A 13851-nucleotide genomic window follows, 5' to 3' on the forward strand; every position below is an offset into this window, starting at 1 on the left:
AGAGACATCTCCTTGCCAACAAAGGTCCGTATAGTTCAAGCTCTGGTTTTCCCAGTAGTGATGTATGGAAGTGAGAGCAGGACCATCAAGAAGGCTGATTGCCAAAGAATTGATGCTTTTGAATTCTGGTGCTGGAGGAGACTCTGGAGAGTCCCATGGACTGCAAGAAGATCAAGCCTCTCCATTCTGAAGGAAATCAGCCCTGAGGGCTCACTGGAAGGACAGATCCTGAAGCTGAGGCTCCAAGACTTTGGCCACCTCAGGAGAAGAGAAGACTCCCTGGAAAAGACCCTGATGTTGGGAAAGATGGAGGGCACCAGGAGAAGGGGACGACAGAGGACGAGATGGTGGGACAGTGTTCTCGAAGCTACCAGCATGAGTTTGACCAAACTGCGGGAGGAAGTGGAAGACAGGAGGGCCTGGCATGCTCTGGTCCATGGGGTCACAAAGAGGCTGTTATGTACTGAGTCGAATAGGATCCAAACTGCAGCAGTCTGATTGGTCCTAGAACAATAGGATCCAAAAGGCAGCAGTCTGATTGGTCCTAGAACAATAGGATTCAGAATGCAGCAGTCTGATTGGTCCTAGAACAATGCAGCAGTATGATTGGTTGGCAGGAACCACCCAATCATGCTCCAGATTGAAGTGAATCCACAACCTGATTGGTTTACAGTACAATTCCGGAATTAGCCAATCATGTGCAGCCCATTGTGTAAATAATGTATATAAGGCAGATACTTTGAGGGGACTTTCATCCATTCCTCCTCACCACTATGAGCTGAATAAAGAGCATGAAATCACTTTGCGACTCCGAGTATATTTCACTGGCGACGAAGGTGGGATCCCGCTGAGCTGACTGCCACACACAGCACCGCAGCACCGCCACCTGCCGCACCGCTGCCTCGCACCGTGTATCCAGGCTTCAGCTCCGGGACACAAGGAACTCAGAATGGCAACTGACAGCAACTTCTCGCCGTTCAACCCAGCATCTGGAGACTGGGAAGCGTACGCCTCCCGTTTCACCTTCCTCCTAGAAGCCAAAGGGGTCACCGATGATGAAGACGCCAAGAAGAGGGCAATATTCTTCAGCGTCTGCGGAGAGGAGACATTTGAAATCGCCCGGGCTCTCCTTGCGCCTGAAGACGTTGCTACTGTTCCATACAAAACAATAATGGAACAGCTGAAGGGGCACTTTTCGCCACAGCCCTCAGTGGTGGCTCGTCGAAATGCCTTCTACGCAAAGCGGCAAGCCCCTGGGGAAACCATAACTGGGTTTGTGACCTCTCTCCGCCAAGCCGCCCGGTTCTGCAACTTCTCAGAGCTGGAGAACATGCTTCGTGACCGCCTCGTCGGTGGCCTGAGGGATGAGAAGCTGCAACGACGCCTCTACGCTAAGAAGAACCTAACGTTCCAGGTCGCTCTGGAGGAGGCCCTGGCAACGGAAGCTGCCGAGAGGTCGACACAAGAGGCACGGCCGAGCCAGCCGTCCCAACCGAGGGTCCACCATGAAGACCTCACCGACGACTCAGGATCTGACAGGGAGGAGGTGCACCGAGTACAGCAGCGCACTCAAGCAGCCCACATACCACAGCTGCCTCGACGAGAAGGAGGGAACTGCGCAAGCTGTGGAGAAAGTCATGAGAGGAGGACCTGCCGTTTCCGCAATGCAGAGTGCAGACAGTGCAGAAAATCGGGACACATCGCCCGGGTGTGTCGGGCTCGGCCCACCCGACACCAGGCATCAGACGACCAATCCAAGAACCCCAGGTCCCGGGGCCCAACGCACCAAGGCAACTCGACAGAGCTCACGGACTTCCAGGTATACCAGTTGCCCCACCCCAACATAGAGAAAATTTATGTAGAGGTACAGATAGAGGGGGCCCCATGCCGCATGGAGCTTGACACGGGTTCAACTCTATCCATAATCTCGGCAAGGACCTTAAGGAAACTGTGTCCTACTGGGGGTCCCAAACTCAGGCCGGCCCCATTCACCCTCCGGGACTTCCAGAAACGTAAGGTCCCCACAATGGGGGTGGGGACCTTCAGGGTGCAATACCGAGGGCGGACGCAACTGGACTTGCTTGTGGTCAAGGGCCCCTACATTAGCTTACTGGGATTGGCATGGTTTGGACCACTGGGGCTAGCTGTCACTGGGGTGAACCACACTAGCTTACAAGTGGACGTGGACGCCATATGCAAGGAATTTCCGGGGGTTTTCGATGGGAAATTGGGACAGTATACGGGCCCCCCCATTGCTCTACAGCTTGACCCCGCAGTACGACCAGTCAGGCTCAAGGCCCGCCGGGTCCCGTTCGCTCTGAAACCCCGTATAGACGAGGAATTGGACCGGCTCGTGGAGCAAGGAGTGCTGGAACCGGTACCTAATGCCCCCTGGGAAACCCCAATCGTCACACCTGTCAAGCCTAATGGCTCAGTCCGCATCTGCGCAGACTACAAATGTACCATAAACAAGGCCCTCACGGCCCATGCATACCCAGTGCCAGTGGTCAGCCATGTCCTTGCCACCCTGGCTGGGTCGAAAATTTTTGGCAAGCTGGACTTGGCCCAAGCATATCAACAGCTGCCAGTAGATGAGGCAACAGCAGAGGCACAGACGATTGTGACGCACAGAGGAGCATTCAGGGTAAAGCGGCTGCAATTCGGTGTCAGCGTGGCACCAGGCATATTCCAGAATCTAATGGACTCTCTCCTTAAAGGGATTCCTGGCGTCACCCCCTTCTTCGATGATGTGTTGATTGCCGGGCCCACACCAGAGGAGTTTGAGGACCGCCTCCGCACCGTTCTGCACCGTTTCCAGACAGCGGGTCTCAAGGTAAAGCGGGAAAAATGTCTACTAGGAGTGCCCCAGGTGGACTTTCTGGGATTCATGGTGGACGCAGAAGGGGTCCACCCGACTGGGGACAAGGTACGGGCCATTTGTGATGCCCCAGCGCCCAGGAACAAGACTGAACTTCAGGCCTTCTTGGGACTATTGAACTTTTACCATTCCTTCCTTCCCCACAAGGCGGCGGTAGCGGAGCCCCTACACAGACTCCTGGACAAGCGGGCCCCTTGGGTGTGGGGCCATCGCCAGGAGGCCGCATTCCAGGCAGTCAAGGACTTGCTTGTCTCAAACTCGGTCTTGGCACACTTCGACGAGAGGCTGCCGGTGGTGCTAGCATGCGACGCCTCACCCTATGGCATTGGCGCTGTCCTGGGACACCAACTCCCAGATGGAAGAGAGGTACCGGTGGCATACTTTTCCCAGACACTCAACGCAACCGAGCGGAACTACTCACAAATCGACAAGGAGGGCCTGGCAATCGTGAAGGGAGTAAAAAAATTCCATGATTTCTTGTATGGGCGGCCCTTCACCGTGGTGACTGACCACAAACCGTTGCTTGGCTTGTTTGCCCCCGAAAAGCAGACCCCCCAAGTGCTGTCTCCTCGTGTCCTCAGGTGGTCAATTTTCCTTGCCAGCTACCAGTATGCACTGATTCACCGCCCTGGGAAGGCGATGGGCCATGCGGACGCCCTCAGCAGGCTACCACTACCAGAAACAGGCCCCGACCCGGCACCTGCACAAGAGGTTATGAGCCTGGAGCTGCTTCCCGACCGCCCCATTCAGGCACAAGAAGTTGCACACCATTCCAAGAAAGATAGGGTCATCTCCCGGGTCCTGGACTGGGTGTGGAGGGGATGGCCCAGCAGCAGCCCCGGGCCAGAATTCGCCAGCTACACAACCCGCAAACATGAACTGTCGGCCCACAAGGGGTGCCTGTTATGGGGAAGCAGGGTCGTTGTTCCCCAGCCCCTCCGCAAAAGGGTCCTCACAGCCCTACACGAGACACACCCAGGGGTAGTAAGAATGAAGGCCCTTGCCAGGAGTTATGTGTGGTGGCCGGGGATCGACAGAGAGATAGAGGCCTGGGTCAAACACTGCCAGGCCTGCCAAGAATCCCGCCCAGATCCCCCAAGGGCCCCAGTCCAGTCCTGGGAGTCTGCCCGAGCACCATGGTCACGCCTGCATGTGGACTTCGCTGGCCCCTTTCAGGGGAAAACATTCTTCATAGTGGTGGACTCCTACACCAAATGGCTGGAAGTCGCACTGGTACCATCCACTTCTACATCCGCAGCCATCCGGGTACTACGCAGGCTGTTTGCAACGCACGGGCTCCCTGACACTCTCGTCTCAGACAACGGGACTGCATTTACGTCAGGAGAATTCCAAACCTTCACAGCGCAGAACGCCATCCGCCACATCCGTTCGGCGCCATTCCACCCTGCCACCAATGGCCAAGCAGAACGCATGGTGCGGACCACCAAGGACACCCTTCGCCGCATGACGCAAGGGGATTGGGAGTACCGCCTTGCCACATTCCTTCTAGCACAGCACAGCACCCCCAGCTCAACGACTGGCCGGAGCCCCGCTGAACTACTAATGGGTCGGCGCCTTGCAATCAGATTGGACCGCCTTCACCCCGATAGAGCTCAGGATGAGGTAGGGGTGGGGGAAGGCAGGAACCCCCGGACCTTCGAGGCCCAGGACCCAGTGTACGCAAAGAATTTTGGGGCAGGCCCTGCATGGGTACCCGCCACAGTCACCAGGGTCACTGGCCCCGTGTCGTACGAGGTGCTAACGGATGGGGGGCAATGCTGGCGCCGCCACTGTGACCAGATACGGCGACGATTCCCGGGAGAAAACCAGGAGGAGGAGGACAGGTCAGAGGAGTCCCAGGGGAACAGTGGGGCAGTGAGGCCCATAGAGCAGCAGGGGCCAGCAGGAGAGGCAGAACCAGTAAATACAGAGAGGTCCCGGGAGGCCGAAAGGACACCGGAACCAGAACCACGACTGAGCGAGCCGGTTGCGCCAGACCAAACAGCCCCATCACAGCCAGCATCCTTGGAACACGAGCCAGAACCAGAACCCCGGACCAGGGAACACCCCAGGCCGCAACGCACACGTAGGCCGCCAGCGTACCTTGAGGACTATGAATGCGACCTCCCGGGCAGGACTGGAACTTAGAGGGGAGGGGTGTTATGTACTGAGTCGAATAGGATCCAAACTGCAGCAGTCTGATTGGTCCTAGAACAATAGGATCCAAAAGGCAGCAGTCTGATTGGTCCTAGAACAATAGGATTCAGAATGCAGCAGTCTGATTGGTCCTAGAACAATGCAGCAGTATGATTGGTTGGCAGGAACCACCCAATCATGCTCCAGATTGAAGTGAATCCACAACCTGATTGGTTTACAGTACAATTCCGGAATTAGCCAATCATGTGCAGCCCATTGTGTAAATAATGTATATAAGGCAGATACTTTGAGGGGACTTTCATCCATTCCTCCTCACCACTATGAGCTGAATAAAGAGCATGAAATCACTTTGCGACTCCGAGTATATTTCAGAGGCGGACACAACTAAACAACAAGGGTGCTGAGAGTTCTTAGGAGATCTCTGTTCCCTCTTCCCAGAGCTACAATTCCCAGAGTTCCCTCCATACCTGTCCGCATTTTCCTCGGAGACTCAGGGAAACCTATTCCGAAAGGCGAGAGGCACCCTTCTCCTCCCAGAGGCACCCGCCAACCAGAGGAGGAGAAGTGGGCGATATTAATTAACAGCTTGCGTATTTGATTGTCAACACATATGGGCTAATGGGAAGCAAATCGAGTCAATGTTTGCAAATGCTCACAGCTGCGTCGGCTTAAGGGGAAACAGAGCAGAGTTGTGCGTGTTGTTGTTTTGCACTCAACCACACCTCTGCAACAGCAAATGTTTGCCTGGAAGGCCCGCCTGCAAGAGTCGCGCACCTAGGCAGGTAAAAGCGTTTGCATTTTCCGCATGCAGGGACACACATCCCTGGCTGCAGCTAGCTGGACATCGCTCTATCATGCAGGAGAGGGAGCCTTCATTTGGTCCCATCTTTGCTGAATTGGAACACAGCGGGGTTTGTTTTGAAATTTAAAAATTGAGATCTTATAAATATAATAAATGTTCATAACTGCATATATAAACCACATGTCTGAAACCCCACAGAAAAAGTCCTGAAACCATTTTGTCCCTCCATAATTGACCTCAAATATTTCTCTGCAAGGTCGAAGGAAAATGGAAAAGCCTCCCCATTGTCTTTTCCTTCACAAGTCCTGTCTTAAGAGTATGTCTGTGTATGAACAGGGTGAGCCTGTGACCTGGCTCAGGAACTAAGTATTTATCATTACAAAAGACTGGCCAGGATCCCCAGGTAATCCAATCAAGGGACCATTAACAGGTAACCTGCCAGACGGGAGATAAGCACTGCACTCAGATTTCTGTTGTAGTCCGACCCTTTCTGTGATTTAGGTATGATGTGTCTGGGGGTGGTCTTGGACTCCAAGGCAGGGAATTTAAAATGTCTATATAAGGGCGGACACACCTTTGATCTGGGTTCTCCTTCTCCTGCGTGAGAGGGGAGCACCCTGTTGCAACAGTTCAATAAAGATCAGGCTTACGAGCTGCTTTGCTTCTCAATATTCTCTGGTTGGCCTCTGTTATTTTCTCCGACCAATGGAGAACTTGCAAAGGACTCTATAAGGACTCTTGTGTTCCCCATAAGGGCATATTTTTGTTTATTACAGTTTCCAGGTACAGTGGTGCCTCGCAAGATGAAAATAATTCGTTCTGCAAGTCTCTTCGTCTTGCGGTTTTTTCGTCTTGCAAAGCAAGCCCATAGGGAAATTCGTCTTGCGAAGCATCTCGAAAAACGGAAAACCCTTTCGTCTAGCGGGTTTTTCGTCTTGCGAGGCATTCGTCTTGCGGGGCACCACTGTATTACTGCCCCAGATTCCCGACACGACAAGCCTTCCCTCCGGAAAGCAGGCTTCCCTCCGGTTTCAGAGTTACATGAGCTTCGTATTATGAGGTGCACTAAAGAAACAGAATTGAAAACCTGGGGTGGTTTCTGCATGCGATGGGGATGTTGTCGACTGCTAGCATTTCCCCCGCCCCTTGGCCATGGGTGAAATCTCAGAGTGGGCTGTGGGTTTTGGGGGGTTTACACCAAACACAGGCTAACCCACCAGCTCTGCTGTGAGATCAGTTCCCTCAGGCCTCCTCACCCATAGCTGTCACCCGGGGGCAGTCATTCCCTCCTACTCCCTTGGTGGGAGAGATGGGAGGCAGAAAACTTGCTCTGCCGAAAGGCCAGTTCCAACAGGTGCCTTCTACCCCCACACTGTGCCAGCATTTGATCATGATACCAAAAAACATTGTTTAAAAACTGGGTCCCGAGTTTGTTTTTTTCCTCCTCCCTCCCTGTGCCTTTTTCCTTGTGTGTCGTGGTGGTTTCTCTTTCCTTCTTTCTTTCTTCCTTTCAAGATTATAAGCCTGCAGGCAGAGACTTGTCTTGTTTTAATTGAATGTAAGCAAGCCACTCTGGGAGCCCTTTTGTCTGAAGAGGGAGATAAAACACTCAGGTACTGATAAGTAACCCTTTCCCACTCCATCTCAGAACACTATGCAGAATGGGGCTTTTCTGAAAGATGCAAGAACGCTTCTACTGGAAGCTCCACTGTAGTCAACCTACCACTTATTTTATACTATTAATTTCCTAGGCCCTTAACCATTGGGGTCTAGGGTACGTCAAGACCCCCAGATCCCTTATATCCCAGAGGCCTTTGGGGGAGTCACTGTTCACGGTCTCCCACGGGTCAGATCCAAGAGGAGCCATGCAAAATTTATGGAACTGCCTTCCAGTTGGGGTCAGACAGGCCCACTCTCCCTGTTGAACTTCCAACACCAAGTGAAGTCTTCTTTCATTCCAGCAGGCAGGTAAACTGAATCCCGATTTTATGGGTTCCACTTATTTTTATCTGCATTGCATTGTTTTTTCCAGCTTAAGAGACAAAGAGGTACGTAGTCAAAATGAGTATCACCAGCTGCCCTGTGGAAAGGATCCCAATGCCTTTTAAATAGGTTAGCAGCGTAATGGAATATATGGAGATGGCGGAAATGACTGGCAGAATCCGAGACCAGGGAGAAGAGTTGGTGGAAGAAGATTGGAAGAAATTTAAAATTTACTTACAGAAATATTGTAAAAATTTTGAATGCTAATGGCATTGAAATGAATTGAAGGGGTTCTAGCAACAAGGTTAAAAATAAGATTGGATGGATAATTAGACAAATTAATTGGATATGAATTTGCTGAATAAATCTTTAACAGGGATACAAAAAAGGGAGATGTGAGGAAGTCAAGAAAATAAGTGAATCAAAGATGAGAAGTAAAAAGAGGGATTTTTGTCGGGTTTTTTCTTTTTAAATGGGTTTTTTGTTTTCTTTTTTGAAACTATTTTTCTTTTTCATGTATTTTATAACTTTGTATTTTTGTGTACTTGTTTTTCTTTTGTTGTTGTTGTCATCTTTAAAACAATAAAAAATAATTTAAAAAAAATTAAATAGGTTAGCAGCATATATTTTTGAAGTCTGTCCATTGAATGATATTGCTTGTAAGCCACACCTTGGTAAGGTTTGTATCTTGAGATGCAGGATCTAAATTACAACACATCAATCATCCTGTCAAAAGGGAGGTGATTCATCCTCATGCAAGTTTCTCAGGGGCCAGGCCTACCACTCAGACTTACCAGAAAAGCTTGGCTTTTTCTCTGGTGCCAGTTTTTAATTCTTTTTATCAGGTTTCAAATAGATATAGAAAGTTTTTAAAACCCTCCTTGTTAAGTTGTGGGTGAACATATCAGACGACACAGTGATTCTTCAAACAGCTCTTGTTTATTCACAGGCCAGAACAGAACTGAACTGAAGGGTTCAGCCAGCCTGCTTATATAGAGCTCCACTAGAACGCAACAGTAACCATTTTCTGTAACTATCCAATCACTGAATGTCACATTCAATCCCTTATTTGCATATGTGGACCTGAGTGAAAACTATCTACAGTATCCCCCTGCTGGCCCACGGTGAGAACTTCAGTACATAACACTCCTCCCAATCTGGGATGGGTATAGAGGATGAATCACAATACAGATATTTTGATAAAAGAAAAAGGGACAAAGTCCATTAACTTTGCGATTGTTACTATACATCCTATTACGTTTACATGCGGGATCTCAACTACAGCTTCTATGGCAGGTGGCCATTCAGCTTCTGCTTTGAAATCTCCCAAATAAGAGTTTCTTGAAGGAAAATTGTCAAAATGGCCATGTTGTTTGGCAATTCCCTTTTTCCCAAGCAAGGATAATGCAAATTTTTACCTTTCAATAAAAAGCTGTTTGCATCATTGAAAGCTCTGTTATTGTGTTTTCCTTTTAAGACAAAAGATGTTAACATATGACTTGTTTTTACTAAACTAAGACCTCAGTATTCAGGTTAAATTGCCGTGTTGGCACTTTGAGATAAATAAGTGGGTTTTAGGTTGCAGTTTGGGAACTGGGTCTCTAAAAGGTTCGCCACCACTGGTATAAGGCACCTCTCTGGGCTCCCAAGGCTTGCCCTCCAATGCAGAGACATGTATAGGCTTTGCTGACAAGTTGTGTTAGAATAGAATCATAGCATCATAGAGTTGGAAGTGACCACAAGGGCCATCGAGTCCAACCCCCTGCCAAGCAGGAAACACCATCAGAGCACTCCTGACATATGGTTGTCAAGCCTCTGCTTAAAGACCTCCAAAGAAGGAGACTCCACCACACTCCTTGGCAGCAAATTCCACTGTCAAACAGCTCTTACTGTCAGGAAGTTCTTCCTAATGTTTAAATGGAATCTTTTTTCTTGTAGTTTGGAACCATTGCTCCGTGTCCGCTTCTCTGGAGCAGCAGAAAACAACCTTTCTCCCTCCTCTATGTGACATCCTTTTATATATTTGAACATGGCTATCATATCACCCCTTAACCTCCTCTTCTCCAGGCTAAACATGCCCAGCTCCCTTAGCCGTTCCTTATCTATGTGGAAGCCGCTGCCTGCAGGGACTAAGACAAGAGGGGACCCACAGCATGAACGCAGACCCCTCCAAGCCTCTACATGGCCCCTGGCACCCTTTGCAGGCCACACGCCCTCGCCTCCCGTGCTTTGCATGCCCCTCGAGTGTTGGATGGTAGCTAATGGATCGAGGTTGAATCCTGACAAGACAGAAGTACTCTTCTTGGAGGACAGGGGGCGGGTGTGTGTGAGGGACTCCCTGGTCCTGAATGGGGTCACTGTGCCCTGAAGGACCAGGTGCGCAGCCTGGGAGTCGTTCTGGACTCACAGCTGTCCATGGAGGCGCAGGTCAATTCTGTGTCCAGGGCAGCTATTTACCAATTCCATCTGGTACGCAGGATGAGACCCTACCTGCCCGCGGACTGTCTCGCCCGAGTGGTGCATGCTCTGGTTATCTCCCGCTTGGACTACTGCAATGCGCTCTACGTGGGGCTACCTTTGAAGGTGACCTGGAAACTACAACTAATGCAGAATGCGGCAGCCAGACTGGGGACTGGGAGCGGCCGCCGAGACCACATAACACCGGTCTTGAAAGACCTACATTGGCTCCCAGTACGTTTCCAAGCACAGTTCAAAGTGTTGGTGCTAACCTTGAAAGCCCTAAATGGCCTCGGCCCAGTATACCTGAAGGAGCGTCTCCACCTCCATCGTTCTGCCCGGACACTGAGGTCCAGCTCCGAGGGCCTTCTGGCGGTTCCCTCCCTGCGAGAAGCCAAGTTACAGGGAACCAGGCAGAGGGCCTTCCTGGTAGCGGCGCCCGCCTTGTGGAACGCCCTCCCACCAGATGTCGAAGAGAAAAACTACCACCAGACTTTTAGAAGACATCTGAAGGCAGCCCTGTTCAGGGGAGCTTTTAATGTGTGACATTTTAGTGTATTTTTGGTGTTTGTTGGAAGCCGCCCAGAGTGGCTGGGGAACAAATCATAAATATTATATTATTATTATTATTATTATTATTATTATTATTATTATTATTATTATTTCTGCATGGCTGAAATGCATCCTTGAACTCTGATGCTTCTTGCTTACCTGACGGGCAGACAGAGAGAGGGCTGTGTGTTTAGAAACTAGTCTTCTGTAGAAAAAGGTAAAATTTGCATGCGTTGATCCACTCCCTTTTGCCCACCCCGGTAAGTGGACCTCAAGGGGTTGCCCAGAAGGGAATGTGGCCCTCGGGCAGAAAACATTCCCCACCATGGACTAGGACCCTGCCTTCCCCAACCTGCAGTTGTTGTTTTTCTGGAGAGCTGCCATCATCCACGCTTGGGGTTGAAGGAAGTTGTAGCTGAGCCAGGCAGGACTGAGAGTAGGTTGCAGGCGTGAGGGACCTTTGGCCCATCAGATGTCGCTGAACTATAACTCCCACCAGCCCCACAAGCATGGGTGATAAGCCAGGGGTGATGGGTGCCATAGCATCCGGGCGGCCAAAGGTTTCCGGCAGGCAGGCAGGCAGACCCCAACTTTTGCAAAATGAATCCAGATACAGTAGCCTTTGTTCTGACCCAGCCAAAAGGTGACTCCTAACATTCTCAAAAGCAGGTGCGTGCGCACCAAAAAGCTCTCTCCGAGGGATGGGGGTCAAGCCCCTTTGAGCTGCAAAGTTTATCAACCGATAGTAGGCGGCAAAGATCTTTTTTAGAAGTAGACTCAAAGCAAACCCTTGCTTTAATGCATGGGTAGGCAAACTAAAAGGACGTGGGTGGCGCTGTGGTCTAAACCACTGAGCCTCTTGGGCTTGCCGATCAGAAGGCTGGCGGTTCGAATCCCTGCAACAGGGTGAGCTACTGTTGTTCGGTCCCAGCTCCTGCCAACCTAGCAGTTCGAAAGCACGTCAAAGTGCAAGTAGATAAATAGGTACCACTCCAGCGGGAAGGTAAATGGCGTTTCCGTGTGTTGCTCTGGTTCACCAGAAGCAGCTTTGTCATGCTGGCCACATGTCTGCGGACAAACACTGGCTCCCTCAGCCACTAAAGCGAGATGAGCACCGCAACCCCCGAGTCCTCCGCCACTGAATGGTCAGGGGTCCCTTTACTTAGGCAAACTAAGGTCCGGGGGGCCAGATCCAGCCAGATCGCCTTCTAAATCCAGCCTGCGGACGGTCCAGGAATCAGCATGTTTTTACATGAGTAGAACGTGCCCTATTATTTAATATGCATCTCTGGATTATTTGTGGGGCATAGGAATTCGTTCATTTCCCCCCAAAAAACATAGACCGGCCCCCCACAAGGTCTGAGAGACAGTAGACTGCCCCCCTGCTGAAAAAAATTGCTGACCCCTGCTTAATGCATATGAAACACCTCCTCTTTTTTTTAAAACACTCAACTCAGTATTTATTTCTACATTCACACAATGCTAGATTACATTATACGAGTCGATCCTCTACATTCTGCCACGGTGCGGCGTGGGCAACCGACAGAGTTAAATGCAGACATGGGGTAATCTCTGTTCTCTAGGGGGCTAGGCCGAGTTTGACGGGAGAAGTTCACTCGCTGCCTGAGAGGTGGATGGGCAGTCGCTGAAACATTCTTTCGGAGGCGAGAAGAGGCAAGAAACCAGGACAAGAAACCTCCTCAACTTTGTCCAACCCAATGCGTCTTTACACTGTTATTAATAATCTGAAAACAACCCTTGATAGGCGTACTGGCTTGAACGGGGATAAAAACTGAACGTCCTAGCACTGGACGGAGCTAATAGCCATATATATACATGACGTATATAATTATATATATAATTACTAAAAAGGCACTTTCTTTCCAAAAAGGGACCAGCCTTACAGATCAATTGCAAGAAATGCAAAGGTTCCTTCTTGCGGCCTTTGGGTAGGGCAAAAGCGTCCTTTTGGCCTTCAAACGTCCTCGTGTCCCGTCCCGATCAAACCCCTTTTCAGAAAATCCTCCTTTTTTTCTTTTTTTTCTTTTTTGCGGCTTCAAGCAGGCCGTGCTGCTGGGCGGATGGGGCTACCCAGACAGTCCCACCGCAGGCTACAAGTTGGTTGCCTCTGGGGAGCGAGCAGCAAGGGCGAAGCAGCTGGCGATGGACTAAGGGGCCGGCGAGTTTGCAGAGGGTTCCTTTTTCGGGGAGCGGGGAGAGGAGTTTGAGTTCATGTTTCCAGCACTCGGATGAGAGGCAAAGGTTTGGGGCCTGGAGACTTGGTGAGGCGTTTGCTGCAGGAGAGAGAGAGAATAAGCCGACATTAGGAAACGTGGAGGTAAAGGTGTTGGGATATTCTGTTCCACCTTGAGGAACAGGAATGACTGTTGTGTGTCACATGCCTGTTTACACTCCAGCACAGCTTGCTGGGAAGTTTGTGTATAGCTTTTGCTTTAGCTGACTTGCTTTGGACACGGAGATCAGACATGTTTCCTTTTGTCCCGATGTTCCGTATTTTTCAGGGACACGGGTAGCACTAGGGACGCGGGTGGCACTGTGGGTTAAACCACAGAGCCTAGGGCTTGCTGATCAGAAGGTCAGCGGTTCAAATCCCTGCAACGGGGTGAGCTCCCGTTGCTCGGTCCCTGCTCCTGCCAACCTAGCAGTTCGAAAGCACATCAAAGTGCAAGTAGATAAATAGGTACCGCTCCGGCGGGAAGGTGAATGGCGTTTCCGTGCGCTGCTCTGGTTCGACAGAAGCGGCTTAGTCCTGCTGGCCACATGACCCGGAAGCTGTACGCCGGCTCCCTCGGCCAGTAAAGCGAGATGAGCGCCGCAACCCCAGAGTCGGCCACAACTGGACCTAATGGTCAGGGGTCCCTTTACCTTACCGTATTTTTCGCTCTATAAGACTCACCCGACCATAAGACACACCTAGTTTTAGAGGAGGAGAACAAGAAAAAAAATGTTCTTTCCCTCTCTGCTCAGCGCCTCTCCAGCAAAGCGGGAGGAGAAACGGGGC

The 13851-nt window shown here is 50.7% G+C and overlaps 1 protein-coding gene across 3 annotated transcripts in view; it reads right to left on the minus strand.

Moving 5' to 3' along the window:
- Positions 1–12262: 12262 nt before the first annotated feature.
- The window catches only part of TUFT1 (tuftelin 1), a 58454-nt gene continuing 56865 nt past the window's right edge, over positions 12263–13851 (minus strand). For all 3 annotated transcript variants that reach the window (XM_081841181.1, XM_081841180.1, XM_081841182.1), the window contains exon 12: positions 12263–13123. In XM_081841181.1, coding sequence (XP_081697307.1) covers positions 13060–13123 — 64 coding nt within the window. In that variant the 3' untranslated portion in view covers positions 12263–13059. The remainder of the gene's footprint in view (positions 13124–13851) is intronic.

The sequence above is a fragment of the Podarcis erhardii genome, assembly GCF_964252035.2.
Source record: "Podarcis erhardii genome assembly, chromosome: 15".
Classification (NCBI taxonomy): domain Eukaryota; kingdom Metazoa; phylum Chordata; class Lepidosauria; order Squamata; family Lacertidae; genus Podarcis; species Podarcis erhardii.